Source organism: Paramormyrops kingsleyae, chromosome 8 (genome assembly GCF_048594095.1).
Source record: "Paramormyrops kingsleyae isolate MSU_618 chromosome 8, PKINGS_0.4, whole genome shotgun sequence".
Lineage (NCBI taxonomy): Eukaryota > Metazoa > Chordata > Actinopteri > Osteoglossiformes > Mormyridae > Paramormyrops > Paramormyrops kingsleyae.
In genome coordinates this window covers 23,997,945-24,013,560 of record NC_132804.1, presented here as the reverse complement: position 1 = coordinate 24,013,560, position 15,616 = coordinate 23,997,945, and the positions used below count along the sequence as shown (strand labels likewise).

General features: G+C 46.1%; 1 protein-coding gene across 9 annotated transcripts in view; it reads right to left on the bottom strand.

Moving 5' to 3' along the window:
• dock3 (dedicator of cytokinesis 3) overlaps positions 1-15,616 on the bottom strand; it is a 188,124-nt gene that overhangs the window by 6,278 nt on the left and 166,230 nt on the right. For 4 of the 9 annotated variants that reach the window (XM_072715502.1, XM_072715503.1, XM_072715504.1 and 1 more), the window contains 27 exons: positions 13,606-13,752; positions 12,379-12,477; positions 12,000-12,094; positions 11,360-11,435; positions 10,652-10,752; positions 9,316-9,374; positions 8,570-8,718; positions 8,356-8,441; positions 8,141-8,167; positions 7,896-7,991; positions 7,712-7,772; positions 7,448-7,541; positions 7,190-7,338; positions 6,780-6,866; positions 6,349-6,453; positions 6,117-6,258; positions 5,659-5,825; positions 5,326-5,412; positions 5,028-5,207; positions 4,853-4,936; positions 4,634-4,750; positions 4,132-4,271; positions 3,011-3,146; positions 2,718-2,798; positions 2,163-2,282; positions 1,665-1,752; positions 859-978 (listed from right to left, as the gene is read on the bottom strand). In XM_072715502.1, the coding sequence (XP_072571603.1) occupies positions 859-978; positions 1,665-1,752; positions 2,163-2,282; positions 2,718-2,798; positions 3,011-3,146; positions 4,132-4,271; positions 4,634-4,750; positions 4,853-4,936; positions 5,028-5,207; positions 5,326-5,412; positions 5,659-5,825; positions 6,117-6,258; positions 6,349-6,453; positions 6,780-6,866; positions 7,190-7,338; positions 7,448-7,541; positions 7,712-7,772; positions 7,896-7,991; positions 8,141-8,167; positions 8,356-8,441; positions 8,570-8,718; positions 9,316-9,374; positions 10,652-10,752; positions 11,360-11,435; positions 12,000-12,094; positions 12,379-12,477; positions 13,606-13,752 (2,893 nt within the window). Of the gene's footprint in view, positions 1-858; positions 979-1,664; positions 1,753-2,162; positions 2,283-2,716; positions 2,799-3,010; positions 3,147-4,131; positions 4,272-4,633; positions 4,751-4,852; positions 4,937-5,027; positions 5,208-5,325; positions 5,413-5,658; positions 5,826-6,116; positions 6,259-6,348; positions 6,454-6,779; positions 6,867-7,189; positions 7,339-7,447; positions 7,542-7,711; positions 7,773-7,895; positions 7,992-8,140; positions 8,168-8,355; positions 8,442-8,569; positions 8,719-9,315; positions 9,375-10,651; positions 10,753-11,359; positions 11,436-11,999; positions 12,095-12,378; positions 12,478-13,605; positions 13,753-15,616 lie in introns of all 9 variants that reach the window. The other 5 variants (XM_023811310.2, XM_072715505.1, XM_072715507.1 and 2 more) reach the window with 5 other exon arrangements.

The window sequence follows — 15,616 nt, the reverse complement described above, 5'->3', positions numbered from 1 at the left end:
TGTGAGATGATGTTTGTGTCTGTACATGGACAGGCTGCATGTGAGATGATGTTTGTGTCTGTACATGGACAGGCTACATGTGAGATGAACATCATGTTTGTACACAGACAGGCTACATGTGAGATGAACATCATGTTTGTACACAGACAGGCTACATGTGAGATGAACGATGTGTTTGTACACAGACAGGTTACATGAGATGAAAGACGTGTTTGTACACGGACAGGCTACATGTGAGATGAACATCATGTTTGTACACAGACAGGCTACATGTGAGATGAACGATTTGTTTGTACATGGACGGGCTACATGTGAGATGAACGATGTGTTTGCACATGGACGGGCTACATGTGAGATGAACGATGTGTTTGTACATGGACGGGCTACATGTGAGATGAACATCATGTTTGTACACAGACAGGCTACATGTGAGATGAACATCATGTTTGTACACAGACAGGCTACATGTGAGATGAACGATGTGTTTGTACACGGACGGGCTACATGTGAGATGAACGATGTGTTTGTACATGGATGGGCTACATGTGAGATGAACAATGTGTTTGTACACGGACGGGCTACATGTGAGATGAACGATGTGTCTGTACACGGACGGGCTACATGTGAGATGAACGATGTGTTTGTACATGGACGGGCTACATGTGAGATGAACGATGTGTCTGTACATGGACGGGCTACATGTGAGATGAACAATGTGTTTGTACATGGACGGGCTACATGTGAGATGAACGATGTGTTTGTACATAGATGGGCTACATGCACATCCACTACACACAGGGTGACTAGGCCTTCCAGTTCCACAGCAGGGCCTGCTGACAGTGGTACAGTGAGTCTTACCGGGAGGCAGACTGCGTGGTGGAACTGGGGGCAACATCACGCTCCCCACGTGGGCCGACAGGAAGGGCAGAGCCTCCCTGGTGCCACTGTCCAGACTCCAGCTGCTGGGAGCTGCAAGGACTAGCAAAGGAACACCAGCCCTGTGAGGACTTACACAAAGCATTGGCTCCATACTCCTCTGAATCATGGATCATGCGTGACGGAAAACCATGGTTGTCGTCATCATTACTGCTGTTACAGACTTTACATCCAATTAGATTGATCAAGGCTATTGTGTCACTAATACCCCACAAATACGACGATGATAGTACTAATATTCTACTGCTAACAACAACAGTACAATGGCTATTGTAGTGTTTCTGTCTCGTAGTTACAATAATTAACGTTCCTTTGCTAGTATTCATGATTCAGCCTTATTACATGTTTTATAGCTTTCTCAGTTTAATATAACCTACATAGCTCTTAATATCTTTTACTGAAGAGATATGCAATATATATATATGAAAGAATCCATAACCTCTAAGGTACTATTTTATGGACAAAAAGCAACCATTTGCTAGGATGTAATACAATATGTTAGGGCTTGGAGATGTTGAATAAGGAGAGCAATGCCATAATAATATAACAGTGGACAAAGGTCTGAAAAGATTAGTAAGATTTATGGTTGGGTGTGCATTAAACTTTGTGTCTGTTTTGCAAGATATTACAAAATAACGATCTGGACACCAATCTAAAGGTAGGTCTAAGTTACTGAGAACATTTAACAAAGGAATTAACAACAACAAGGACTGAGAGGAAGATATTACCCTTCTCCGCCACGGAAAGGTTGGGGTCGCTGCATGGTTTGCATGGGCCAATCACCTGGTGGAACAGGGCACGGTGGAAGTTGGTTGGCTGCAGGCAGAGGAAGAGCCGAGAGTCATGCACGAGGGACTGCCGAACGGCGACAAGACCAAACCCATCACAGAATCTGTATCGGCGGACGCGCAGACAGACTCTGTACCAATAACTACAAAATCTATACTAAAACGAAAGCAGAACAGCCTTTTTCTCAGCTTCAGTGTCAGCGTAGTGTACTGTACGTTGCCTTTGTAGGGTATTTTTAGTGTGGACAATTTGAACATTTCTATATTTTTTTTTACCCATTTTTTACTTTTTTTACATTTTACTTTACTATAAGTAGGACTTAGGGAAATTCATTTCATTGCCTGCATCTACCACAGTTTGGCATACTATCGCACGTTTGACAAATAAAATTTGATGCGATTTGAAGCGCAGGATGGGGAGCTATGCGACGCCCCCACCTGGCCGTTCTCCGTCATGGCCGGATACATGGCACTGCTGGGCCTCTCGCGGTGTGGTGGCAGCAGCATCACCACCTCCCTGTTGTGCCTGTATTTGTCTGGCAGCGACGGGGAACCTGCCGCAGGGGAGAGAGAAGGAGCAGGGAGTCCCGGGGCATCGGAGAAGGACCACGGTGTCGTACCGTCTGCTCAGGCCAGGGCTCCACTGGGCCGCTTACCACGGCCGAGTGTGTGTGGCCACCAGCGATCGAGTTGTAAAGTCAAAAACAGTTCCGGTGGTTTCTAACTGAGGAATAAAGGCCGTTTTTAGCAAGAAGTCACTTGCCGTCCTCACAGCCGTTCGCGATTAACTGCAGTTATCAGGATACAACATTTATTTAATGGAGTCTTCTTTAAAAATGAAGTATCCTTCTGCCATTAAAAGAATCTCATGATTTGCACAAATTAACCCACTGAAAACACCCTGCCTTTTAACGGGCTTTGTGCAGTAAGTTCATCCACCAGCTCAGTGTAGACCTGCGCTCATTTACGCAGACGACGGGGCTGTCACCTACCTCTGGTGCTCGAGGGGGCGGAGTTCATCATCTGAGAGGGGGCGGAGTGAGTGGAACTCAGACTGGAGGAGGAGGGGCTGGGCTGCATTCAAGAACAAGTGCCATGTGAAGAGCCCATTATGCAAGGAAGAAACATAAAAAGATGTTTTAAGATACAATAATTACAAAAAAGTGTAACATAAAAGTCTAATGCCCCAAAAACGTCTTCACAGCCATTAAAAATGCCCTGTTATCTAACTGCTCTGTGGTGATTAGCAGCTAGGGAACACATCCGAGAGACACCAGGGGGCACACCTGCATTCTGTACACATCCTCCGGGTGCTCCAGCACCATGCCGTCTGTTAGGATGACCAGGTTGCCTGTCTCGCTGGAGGTGTGAGAGGACAGTGAGGACGTGGACTGGCGGACAGAGCTCAGCAGGCTCAGCGGGCTGGAGAGAGAGACAGCGAGAGACGGGGACGGTGATGGGCGGGCAAGGCGGTGGGATGGGGGCAGAGCATCAGGACCGATGGGGTGGGTGTGGGGGGAGGCCAAGACAAGACGGAGGCAGAAGACAGACAGGGGGGGGCACGTGAGCAAGGCCCAGAAAGAACGGCGGAGGATTGAAGCAAATGGGCATCAGCGAAAGCAGAGCAGGATTTCAGAGACAGAGAGAGAAGGTTTTCCGCTCCAATGAGAGGTGGGAATGTGCATTTTCACCATGACATCACACCTGTTTTAATTTCATTAATATCTGAACCCAGGCAGCCATTGTCCTGCAACCAGTCAGTGTCCTTTGCATGTGTATAACAACTGCATGTTAATTACCAGCTGACTTTAATATGCCAAATTCAGCCAGTATACCGTTTATTTCTGTAACACGCATTAGTATGAGCTCCCTTTGTTTTTAAGCTACTGATTCAAGATTCTAAAGTTTTATTGTCATTGTGTTATACACACAATGAGATTATATTGGTGACTTCCAAAGCTGATGCAACACAAATATGAAGTAAATAAAACAAAACAGATGTAAGTAATATACAAAGTAGTAAATTATTTATAAAAAGTAAAGAAATATTGAGGTAGACTATGTAACAATATCATAAAGTGCAGAAGTGAGAAGTGACTATTATAGCAGGTTATTGCACATAATTGCATTTGCACAATAGTGATTTCTTTGGAACTGAAATGGACTAATATTGTATTATTTATGTGGGATGTATACTTCATGGGGTGGTAGAATTTTGACGCACGTTGCTAAGGTCTTCTCATGCTGCTGGGTATGACCTGTTGTCTTTGCAACCATGTGTGTTTCACTCTGCCTGACAGACATTTGTGGGCGGGACCCACCTCTGTACTGGAACGCCTGCGTTCCCCGTTCTCGCCACGCTTGCTTTTCAGTGTGTGACCTCTTCCAGCTCCCCGGCCTCACTCACCTGTGTCTGTGCATCATCTTCAGGCTCTCGGGACTCATGGGGCTGTGGGGCGCCAGGAAGCCCCGGGGGGCGCTGTTTCCGGAGTAGGCCGGACTCAGCTTGTCCAAGCCGGGAAGCCCCTGCAGGATCACGTACAAACACTGCTCTGAATATTGAGACTGCCCCAGTGGCTGATTCACTGGATGTCACAACATGGTGTGACCTCAACACTGGCAGCTAGGACTGTCTTTAATGCATACTTTCTTTAGGCTAAAGACCCTGGCACTCTAATACCATCCAACCATCCATTTTCTATAACTGCTTATCCTACTCAGGGTTGGGGGGGGGGGGGGCATTTTGTAGCCTATCCTGGAGACTATGGGTGCAAGGCAGGGAACAACCCAGGATGGGGTGTCAACCACTCTGCTGGTCCACACTAGAGTACATTTCTCCAACCTGAGTGTAAATACAAGAGCTGAGATGATAGCGAAGCGAGTTTTGTGAGTTGAGAAACACCCCTCACATGATATAGGCTGCTCCTCATCATCTGGAACTGATCTATCAGCTTCTTGTGCAGAGGCCGCATTTCTGGGTGCACCAGCTTCTCATGAACGGCCAGGCCCACTCCCAAGATGTGAACCTGCAAGAAAACATCCACATGTGGATGATGAAGCACAGATGACAAAAGCAGTTGCTCCACTGTACGACTCCCATGTTACTGTACCAGAAGAACGAGCCTCACCTGCTCCTGCATGAGGTCTTTGAGCTGCCCGATCTTCTCGGTGTCCTCTGGATGACTGCTAATGTACTCCTTATCGAAAAACGCCTGGACCAATATACAAAGTCACTAACTATGGCTTCTTAAACAGCTCTCCAGGGCACGCATGTCTTTAGAAGAATTAGAGGATGCCACCTACCTCTTGGTACCTGGCCACGCCCCCGTTGACGGCTGCATCGATGACCCCGTTCAGACACATGCTGAGCAAGTTGACGTTGCCGTGGAGCTGCTTGTGTTGATACTGTGTGATCAGCGTACGGAGCTCCTGGTTCTTGTTCTCCACCACGTATATCGCATTTTCCAGGGGACTCACCTCCACCTGCCACAGACACATGGCAGGCATGGCTGTCAGCAGCTTGGTGATACTGGTCACACTGAGATCACCAGGATGAAGCCCTCGGACTGTTATGTGTGTGATCTTGGACCCGTCTACTCACCAGCTCTCGCTTCTCCACCTCAAACCAGCGAGAGATGCCGGGCAGAGGGTGTGTTAGGATCAGGGTGGTCCTTTCAATCCAAAGGCTCTGGACACAAAAAAGGGAGCAAACTAGGTAAGAAGCAGACACTGATCCCCCACCCCAAGACTTTTCCTATCTAGTCTGACAGCTCTCAAAGTCTGTAGGCCTCAATTCCTAATTAAAAATGTAATGAACTGCACAAGATGGAGACAGTAGCCTAAAGCATGGTTCCTCTTCATCCTCAGAAGCCTTAGGGTTAAGCATCCTGCCAAAAACAGCAGATAATGTGGAAAAAGGTGAATCTTGGTTGACCTTGAACTCATTCTCTCTGTCTTTAGGGCCCTTATGAAAGGGCCGGTCGTATCGGAAGCGCCGCACGTTGTTGACCCGGTAGAAGCTCTTGATACGGTCCGGCACACGGTCCAGCTGGAGGACGTCCGCACTCTCAGGCACTGGCGTGACAGCGTAGATTTGGAGGTCTGCAGGGCAGCTTGTCAAGGAAACGCACGTGGTAGATACTATGAGAACATCAACTTCACACTGACCTGATTCGTGTCTTACTGTGATTAATGATGCCAACTCAGCAAAATTCAAAAACACATTTATAACAACTTTTATTTCATTCAGAATACTATTCCTTGATAATACTGAGAATAGGGCACGAGTATCATGATGAGAACAATGACACATCGTGCCAGAATGACACGCACATGTAAACAAAGTGCTCATTATAAGAGAGACCGTACATGTTCTTTAACATTTATGGATACACTGGGCATCACTCTGTAAAATGGACTCGTCTGGTTGGTTGGGATGCTGCATGGCAATAGCTTGTGGGAATTCTCCCAGCATCCTCTGCTGGAACGCTTCAAGCCTCTCATAATCATGTCCCCTACAAACAAACTCCTTGTTCTATGAGAGAAATTAAAGGAAGCAAAAAATTAGCAAATAAACCTTTCATGCATAGCATGTATGCGACTTTGTAAAAGCAGTCTAACTCACCCTGAGGAAAAAAGGGAATTTTCTGCCATAAAACCCCACCCTGAAGAACTCGGGTTCGAGCCGTTGCTGCTCCATGATGTTGTCATAATAGGCTGCCTCCATTTTCTACCAATGGGAATATGGAAAATATCTTTATGAGCACAGTTGTTAAAAGAAAGCTTCTGACTTGCTTTTCATTTCTTATAGAGATGAATGCTTACTATAATGAAGGAACAAATGAACAAAGGAACAAAGCCCAGCTATAAATTTACATAGTCTACACCAGAGAGGACCAGTCAGCAAATTTTATCGCCAGGGGACTTTGGCTTTGTGATGCTGATGAAATTTGGCACTAGGGGAAGCTAGTTGAGGACCCCTGGTCTCCATCGACGTGTTGTTCACTTTCACTGAAAACACACAAGAAAACAGCCCTCAGCAGAGCTGCCACTCACCCGTATCCAGCTGAGACTCTGATAATCGTAGAGTGATTCGTACTGGAAGGCTAGCTCCCGGCACAAGGGGATTCCATATTCCCAACACTGTAAGAAAGCGCGTTAGGCAAGCCTTACTGAGGGAACAATATGAAACTGTTCCCGAATGTGCAAATTATACAACTCCAGTTAATCCCTCTGTTTTGTATTGGCACGAAAGCATAGTATATAAATGCAAAAAGCAAATCATAAATTTAATCTCTCAGTAAAACTGCTACTATGTCAATAAAAAATACATTTTCTGGAGGAGAATGTGCTTATTGATGCATTACTTGAAGCATCTACACTTGGTTCCACAACTGCCCATCTTGGCTCGTCTGCTGTACAAATTTGGGCATCCCTTCACAGATGCTGGTGTGTGTGTTCATTACCTTCCCTTTGTTGAAGTAGTGGATGACCTTGCGGCAAAGACCTTCCTTGCGGTGCCACTCGCTCTGGGCGGGATAGTGCAAGAACTCCCTGAGTGGTCGGTCCTCCCAGTGGAGCAGTTCCCAGTACAGCAGGAGTGTGAATGCTGCCTCTGCAGATTCGGGTGGTTTTGAAGAGGGGAAAAAGGGAAAAGATGCAAGATTGCCTGGGGCTTTGTGAGCAGGACATCTGCTAAGTGTCCTCACAAAGGCCGGTCCTACCTGTATAGTTCTCTGCCTGCAGGTGCATGTCACACAGCTTGTGAATGTAGCGAATGTACATCTCCTCTTTATTTATCTCTGACTTGTAGAAGTTCTAGAAGAGACAGCACACACAGATCAACTAGGCTCTAATCAGAGACCGGGAAGCACTGTCAGGCACAACAGACAGACCCACTATGGTTCAGTCCAACACCAATCTGCAGATCAATGTGTACCACCTCAGAAGTTGTGTTTATAAATGTCAAGAGAGGTCCTTCAACTTACGAGAAGGTTTACAGTGCAGCCAATCTTCTTGTTTTCTGTCTCGTCTCCCTTCATGCAGTCCCTGGTAAAAGAAGCAAAAAGTTTGACATTTTTGTTTACATCCTATGTGTTCCACCGGCTTTACATCTATACAGATAACCTTATGGAGAGTGTGGCTTTCCTCCCTCTCGTCTGACTTACGCACCTGTAGTCCAGCAGACGTTCCATGAGACGGGTGACCGAGGTGACAAAGGAGACCCCCGTCTCACGCCAGGTCTCCTGCTCGATCTTCTCAAGGAGGCTGGTGGCAGACCGGAGGGAAATTAGGTCAGCGCAATTCTGAGGGGGCGGATAGCGAAACACACCCAGAATGCATGCCAATACACACGGTGGGGCGGGATCATCGCTGGTATTAGTACAGGCTTGATCAGTAGAAATGTGTTATCTTACCTGGGGTAAGGGCCAAAGAGCTGAGTTCTAATGCCGTGGTAGCAGAGAGCAAAGCAAAGACAAGAGGGTTACCATCCAAGTGAGAGAGCTGGGGACAGGTTATCACTCACACCACCCTTTGGAAACGGGCAGGAGAGAAGGCGGGGGGGGGGGGGGGGGGGTGCAGGAAGTGTGCGTCTGCAATGGGGGGTGCCGGGTTGAGGGGGTGTGCTTACAGCAGGCCGAAGAGCTCGCGGTAGTTCTCGTCCCCCTTGCCCTCGGACACCAGGCTATCCAGCTTGTCGATGAGCTCCGCCTCCACCTGGAGCGGCGTGAGAAAAGGGAAAAGCAGTGTGAAGGAGAACAGGGGGCGCTGCCACCAAAGCGGGTCGGCCAGCTACCACGGGGGTGATGTGCGGAGGGACATGTGGAGCATTGGAGAAGACTGGCCTGCTTGAAGTTGCCATTCTTGCGCTGCTCCCAGTCCATCATGTCATGGAAGATCGGTATCATGATGTTGCGCACCTCCGCTTGAGGAACCAGCGTCACGCCCAGGAAGGGCCCGATCATGCCAGGGATGAAATGGATCTTGTTCTCACCTGTGAGGAGGAAGAAGACGACAACAGTTTAAAAAGATTCTCTTTGGATTCCAACACTTTGGAAGCACCTGCTATTATGCAATTCCAGACCTGAAGGTCCTCTAGGTCTCCGGGTAAAACGAGTAAACAAGTAGAGTTCAATTTTCTGTTTAAGCTTAAAGACGACTTCAACAAAGAGGCAACGGTAGAATTTAATGATTTGACACAGTACTGCTGTATCCTTCTTTAATAAAAAAAAAAACTCCCCCACTATCCACAACGTTATATCATCCACTAAAAAATAAAAAAGAAGCAGAGAATAAGCCTAAAGCCATCAAGGCTAATGCTAGCAGGATGAATGCAGGTATGTTTTTGTAGTGTCGGTATTTCACATTTATAGAGGTCAACACCGCAAAGTTTCTGTGGTGCTTTGTGGAACTTTACTGCCATGTCTTTTGTACGTAGCTGAGCATGCAGCCTTTTCACCAAACTGTACTGCACTACTGCAACAAATAAAAGGCAATTTGTATTGAAGGGTACAAGCCACACAAAAAGAGATACTTACATTACCTAGGATAAAAGAATAGTGAATAGTCGGCGTGCGCCAACGGGGCTCACCGAGATTCTGCCACATGCTGAAGAGCTCATAGGCCATCATCACCCTCATGTCACCGTACCTGCCAAGGCAACGGTAGGACTTTGGTTAGCAGAAGATGAATCTGGCAACGGGGACTTCTGACAATAAAGTTATCAAAGGCAATTTTCACTTTATCCATTATTGCTGCAGGCAAATATATGTTCAGTGGCTCCAAAACAAATGGGATGGAGAAGATCCCTCATTGAGTGGGACGAGACCTTCTTAGGATAGGAGCAGTGGACAGGAAGAGGTTGTTACTTCCTGTGTACATGACCCAGTGAGTATGTACTCATCTGCTTCACTGGTGTTCTGTGTGAAAGCCCAACAATGAACGAAATCAGAGAGAGAGAAAAACAGGCAAAAGGATTAACCCAAAGCCCGATGTCTCTGAATCTCTTTTTGTGACTGCGATGGACATACGCGGCTAGCAGGCTTGCAGCCACAAACCAAGCTTTAATAGGCACCGTGACTAAGGTGCACACTGCAACACCATGGACAAGCTCGCCTCTCAGTCCACATGGCCGTGGATGCCAAGTCACCACCATGGCGCTCCAGAATGCAGCCCGTCGCAGGGGCCCTGCCCTCCCCCTAATCCTCGCTTCTGCTGACGCCTCGCATTCTCCATATTACTGCCTCGCCTGCAAACCCTCCGCTCATCCATCCCACCCGTCTCCGCGTGCTTCTCCTCATCCCCCCGGCGCCTCACGCCTCCGCTAAAAACGGGCTCCGATGCGACTCCCCATGGAAACCGGCCTTGGGATCGTGGGCTGTGTGAGATCCGAGGCTGCTGCGCTTCATGCGGCAATGCGGCGTGATTCAGGATGACTCATTACGGCTCTTGTGTCAGGGCTGGGAAGCAGAGCTCCCAGGATACACATATTAATAGAATATAGTCCAGCTCGCTGACAAAGAGGCTTATTTTAAGGCTAGAAGTCCAAACAATGCAACTTGCTAACACAGGATTCAGTATAATATATTTTTAATGTACCTCCATATTACTATAATGAGAAGCCTTTGATCCTCCTTAGAAAAATACTACAAAAATGTTTGGTAGCTTGGAATCGGAGAAATAGCATAAGCGAATAATTATTAAATAAATCATTCTGGATTGATGAAGTAAAATAAACATTTCGAAGACAGAGAAGCAGAATCATTATGTGGCCCACAGAAAATACTCCAAAAAACACATTCAGACAAATAGGCTTCAGCTTCTGTTAAGGGAAAAAAAATTACAGCAGTAAAGCTGGCGTACATGACTCTTTCATGCTTTCATTCATTCATGATCGTCGATGGTCACGTGATGTGTGATGGTCTTACTTTTCCAGAATTTTCTTCCGTTTGGCTGGGGTCAGGGTCTCCAGCTGCAGGCTGGGCTGGTTAATGTACAAGATGGCCAGACTGAAGTAGGAATTCCACACCTAAAATGGTGGGGGAGGAATAAAAGGCGCGACATCTTAGGCACAGCCTCTGAAGCTGGGCTGGGTACGGACATCAAAGCTCATCGCAAGCCCTGCAGAGACAAGCTATCACCCTGAGAATGATCCAACTGTGTAATTAGGGTGAGGATGAGTTTGAAGTATGCCAGCCAGTCGCAGCCAGGCTGCTACACCTGCCTTCCTACTGATCTAGGATCAGCATAAACATCTCTCATGGCTTGAGGACTACTGAGGAAGAGGACGGGCCTTTGTGATGACCCAACGATCAATCAACCTTACTCTTCCTGATTTATTTACTGCAGAAGTCACGATATTACTTTAAAAGATGAATTTGTTTGTAGATTGGAAGTCAACGTGTAATTGAAGCTATACTTTATGTTACTGTTTTTCTGTAATGATGATTAATCATTTACCTTCAAAGGACATTTATTCTGGTTAGTGCTCCAAAATGATAAAACAAAACTCTAGCTGGGGTCTTACAGATTACTGGGGGATGGGGGGGGTAGAAGTTGGTCTTCCATATGGAAACTGGTGTCACAGCCAACTGATGAAGTTGTCACAATTAAACTTTCAGGAATTTCACACGCACCTTGAAGTCAAAGTCGGCGTCGGTGAAGTTTTTGTGCAAAGCCGGGGACAGATATTGGGTGGTGGTCACAATGATGCTGATGGAAACATGGAAACAAAATATACATGTAAAAAATCAGACATTACCTTATGAAGTAAATACTTACACGGCCATTTTCAGAAGCCCACTGAACAGGGTTATTGACCTTGTTTGTTTCAGAAGTCTCTGGATTCCTCACAATAACTACAGGAAAATATCTGATGTCTGCGATTGAGTTTCTGCAATTGAGTTCACCATGAACTGTCCAAGATATCTATAAAGAGCCCCTTACTTAAAATAATCATCAGAGATTATATATCAAAGATAACAAATTCAAATTCCAAAACAGCATATCAGTCCAGTCAGTTCCAGTGTTTTATATCCGTTACTGAGGAAAATCTACTTCCTACCAATTCTCTCAATTAAATTAATTAAAATAAATCTAATAGTTTGGGCATAAACACTAGTGTTTCCAAAGTAACATCAAACATCCAGGGCAACAGAGCAGGGCCTCCATCCCGATTCCAACCACATGTACAGAGTTCGGTTCCACAAGGAACACTATGCTTCCCGTTCTCCATTGGCGCCTGAAAACATCACGGACCGTGAAAGACGCACTCACTTGCTGGTCAGCAGCCTCATCACATTCCAGTCTCTGGGAAAGATACTCAACTTCATGAGATTGCGGAACACGCAGAAGATCTTCAGCAGGAACTCCTGGGAGAGATCACAGCACAAGATTCAGGCCCCGGTCCCTGCTGAGGTTCGTTTGTCTGTGGCCTACAGGTGATGTTTTAATTCCTTGGACGGCTGAAAACCTTACAGCTGCTGGTGTGATACATTTATGCAAACGTGCTGAACATACATTACATTCAGCTCGGAGAACCCCGACACTTTCATGCTTCTCCAAAATTAATTCACTTGATGACATAATGGACGCCTGGCAAGAGGGCGAGGATATCCGACAAGGAACAGCACCCAGGTACTGACAAGTGACCCACCTTCAGCTCCTCTTTGCTCTGGAAGTTATCCAGGAGGTGCTGGAAATGTATGTCTGACATCTGGCGCAGCAGAGAGAGGAGGCAGGAGACGTACTCGCCCTGTGGAACAAGAAGAACAGCAGGTACACACGTACCCGTCAGCCAATCCAGCTGCCTGCTGGCAAAAGGCTTGGCAGATTTACAAAATGTATATGGGGAACAGGGAGAAAGGGTGGAAGGAAGTGTGGAATGGTAAAAATACTCTCAAATACCATGCCAGGCTGTACAGAGCATTGTTTCCCAATCCGGTCCACGGGGAGCCACCTCCAGTCCACATTTTGCTCCCTCCAAGCTCCCTGCAAGACAGTCCACATTTTTGCTCCCTCCGGGAGCTGGGAGGGAACAAAAACATGGACAGTCTGTGGCTCCCCGAGGTCCGGATTGGGAAACACTAGCATAGAGGATAATTCCTTAAGTATTTTTCTACTATTCAAGCATGTAGCCTGTCTGGTAGTCCAATGAATTAAATTAAAAATTAATACCTAGTCCTAGACAACTCAGCGCCTTACTGTATATCATAAGCAGCACAATCAAGCTATAAGTCAAGCAAAAAGAAACTTGATAAGTTCACACCGGCCGATCATAAAAGCAAATCAGGAATAATATTCTGCTAAGCATTGTACAAGGCAAGCTAAGCTAAGGCTGGCTGTTACTTTAATTGGTTCTTCTAAATACTTTAGAGTTCACATCAGATGAGGCATCTGATGACCTGGGTGCCACTTGTATTTAGCCAATCAGATTTCCCACTCGGGCTCCATCAACTTCACTGGTCAGATACTTTCCCAGTTCAGAGTACAGTAATTGGGGGAAATGCATTTGTCGCCGCATGTATTACATTATGCGGTGAAGGATGAGCAACTGAAGGTCAGGAATAATTCCCAGGGGAAGGAGTCAAAGTTGAGGGCTGGCTTACGACTCCGCCTTGTGCTTAGCGGCTCGCTTAGTTTATGACCTGCAGGACTGAATGGCTCCGCGGCCGTGTACATCAGGACTGGGACAGAGGTGCAGAAGGCTGGGCTGACGAGCATCCAGGGGCTGGATGGCAATGAGGCGAACATGCTGGGGCAAAAGTGGAGGTCGAGCGGTGTATGGGGTGAGAGGCGGAGGTGGGGGGCAAGGGTGGCTGATGGCCAGGAAGGGAGGGGTGGGTAGGACGAATAAAGAAGAACCAGATTGTTAGTTACTAACAGTGATCTCAGCCGTGCACTGCGGGCAGCGTTGGCCTCTTACCGCCTCCTGAGACTGAGACTTGCTCATGATGGCAAGCAGTGTCTGAAGCAGAACATCCAGGAGGCTTTCAACCATCATCTCCACCTCCTCCTGCACCGACGTCTCCTGTGGAGGGGGGAGAAAGAGGGAGAGATATATAGAGAGAGAAAAAAGGGAAGAGAAGACAGGAGGAAGTCCAGAACGTGAGAATAATAAAAAAATTAACAGATGTCGTTCTGAAAAGTGTTTTCATATTCAAGAGAAAGAGTGCCAGAATAAGAGAGTCAGAGATGAATGAATTGCAGTCAACCAACAACCTGCAGGTACCTGAGTGGCCTATAGAGAGCGCAGCTGCACCAGGCACTAAACAAAACCGGCACAAACTACAAACCCCCGCTGGCCAAAGCACCAAAAATACCTGGGACGTGACATAGTTTACACTGAAGTCTGAGCCGCATGACTAAGATTTGGAAGAGTAGGTTTGAACAAACTGGCCACGTCTGTTTAAAACCCCAACCAAAACGCACCTAGTTTACTTGCGATGTTAACATTACTACTTTGAAATATCATTTGAAAAACTGGCCCAGAAGTCCTATAAAAACAACGCAGTCATTTCTAATTCAACACGCTTACTAGAGAAATATCCTGAGTACAGAACAGTGATCTGTAGACTACAAGTCTAATGGTGTTTTATTCACGTTTTATCATATTAGGCGAGGTGTCGCTCAGTTTTGTACGGCATCAGAGGCCTCTGGCTAGAGCAGCTTCAGACTCTGGAGATTCCAGCACCTCCCTCTGCGCATAGGAGTATTAAAACGGTACCCCAAGAAGATCTCATGAAGCAGGAGCTTCCAGAATGTCCAGCAGTAGACAACGCATAAGGAACACTTAAGGACCTAAATGAAATGAATCTGGGTTAAGTTGAACATTATATTAGAGATGGCTATAAAACTGATTCTCTATTTTTAATAACTTCCTGGGACCTAAGAACCACATACCTGCAACTCAATATTATAGATCAATCTTGTAACCACTCATCCTGGTCACCTGAAGCATATTCCCGGCAGTAATGGGCACAAGGCTGGGTAGCACTCTGGACAGGATGTCAGTCCATTGTGGGCAAACACTATCATACACTACAAGCAGCTTGGAGATGCTCATTACAGAGTTCCCACTCTTTTCAGAACATCATTTCCAGGATTTTCCCAAGAGATTTTTATGACACACTCATTTTTACATTACACTCGCCGAGAGGGCTTCTTTGAGATTTTGCAGTCAAAAGCTAAACTTCCCTATAAAATACCCAGATACCTTCAACTCTTTAATTATTCACTTTGTCTTACAATTTCCTACACTATCGCCAATAACTGATAATCCACACATGCTGACGTGATGAAAAGGGCTATTATGCATTTAATGCTACAATAACAGTATAATCAAAATGGCTTTTGTTTTAAACATTGTCTATAGAATACTTCATCATCAGCAACCCATTCATCATTTAGTACTATTAGATCTTGCATTGGTGTGTGTTGCATGTTCTAACTATACAATGAATTTATTGGTTTATGAAAAAAATCCAATAGCAGAGAATACACAATGAGAAACTAAAACTAAATAAGATCAGCAATCATGAAATGGAAACATTTGCCCAATATATAAAAATGACAGAAATGGATCTGATAGAAGCTCCTCAGTGGTTTCTCGCTGTGACTACCAGGTGAGTAAATAGTTCTATTATTAGTTAACTTTAGAGTTTTAGTTAAGGCTGTCGCGATCATGTCACGATGTAAGTAAGTGTCCGTTAAGTACTGAAAAGCCGAATGTGTCACCCGTCATCTAAATCCCCGGTGATTATTGCACACATGCCATATAATCTCGATTACATCAGTTTTACCAATATTGTTGGTTCCCTTGACGTCATCATCTGAAACATCAGTGAAATGATGATACATTCAGTACACCCCCCCCCCCACCCCGGAAATTTGGC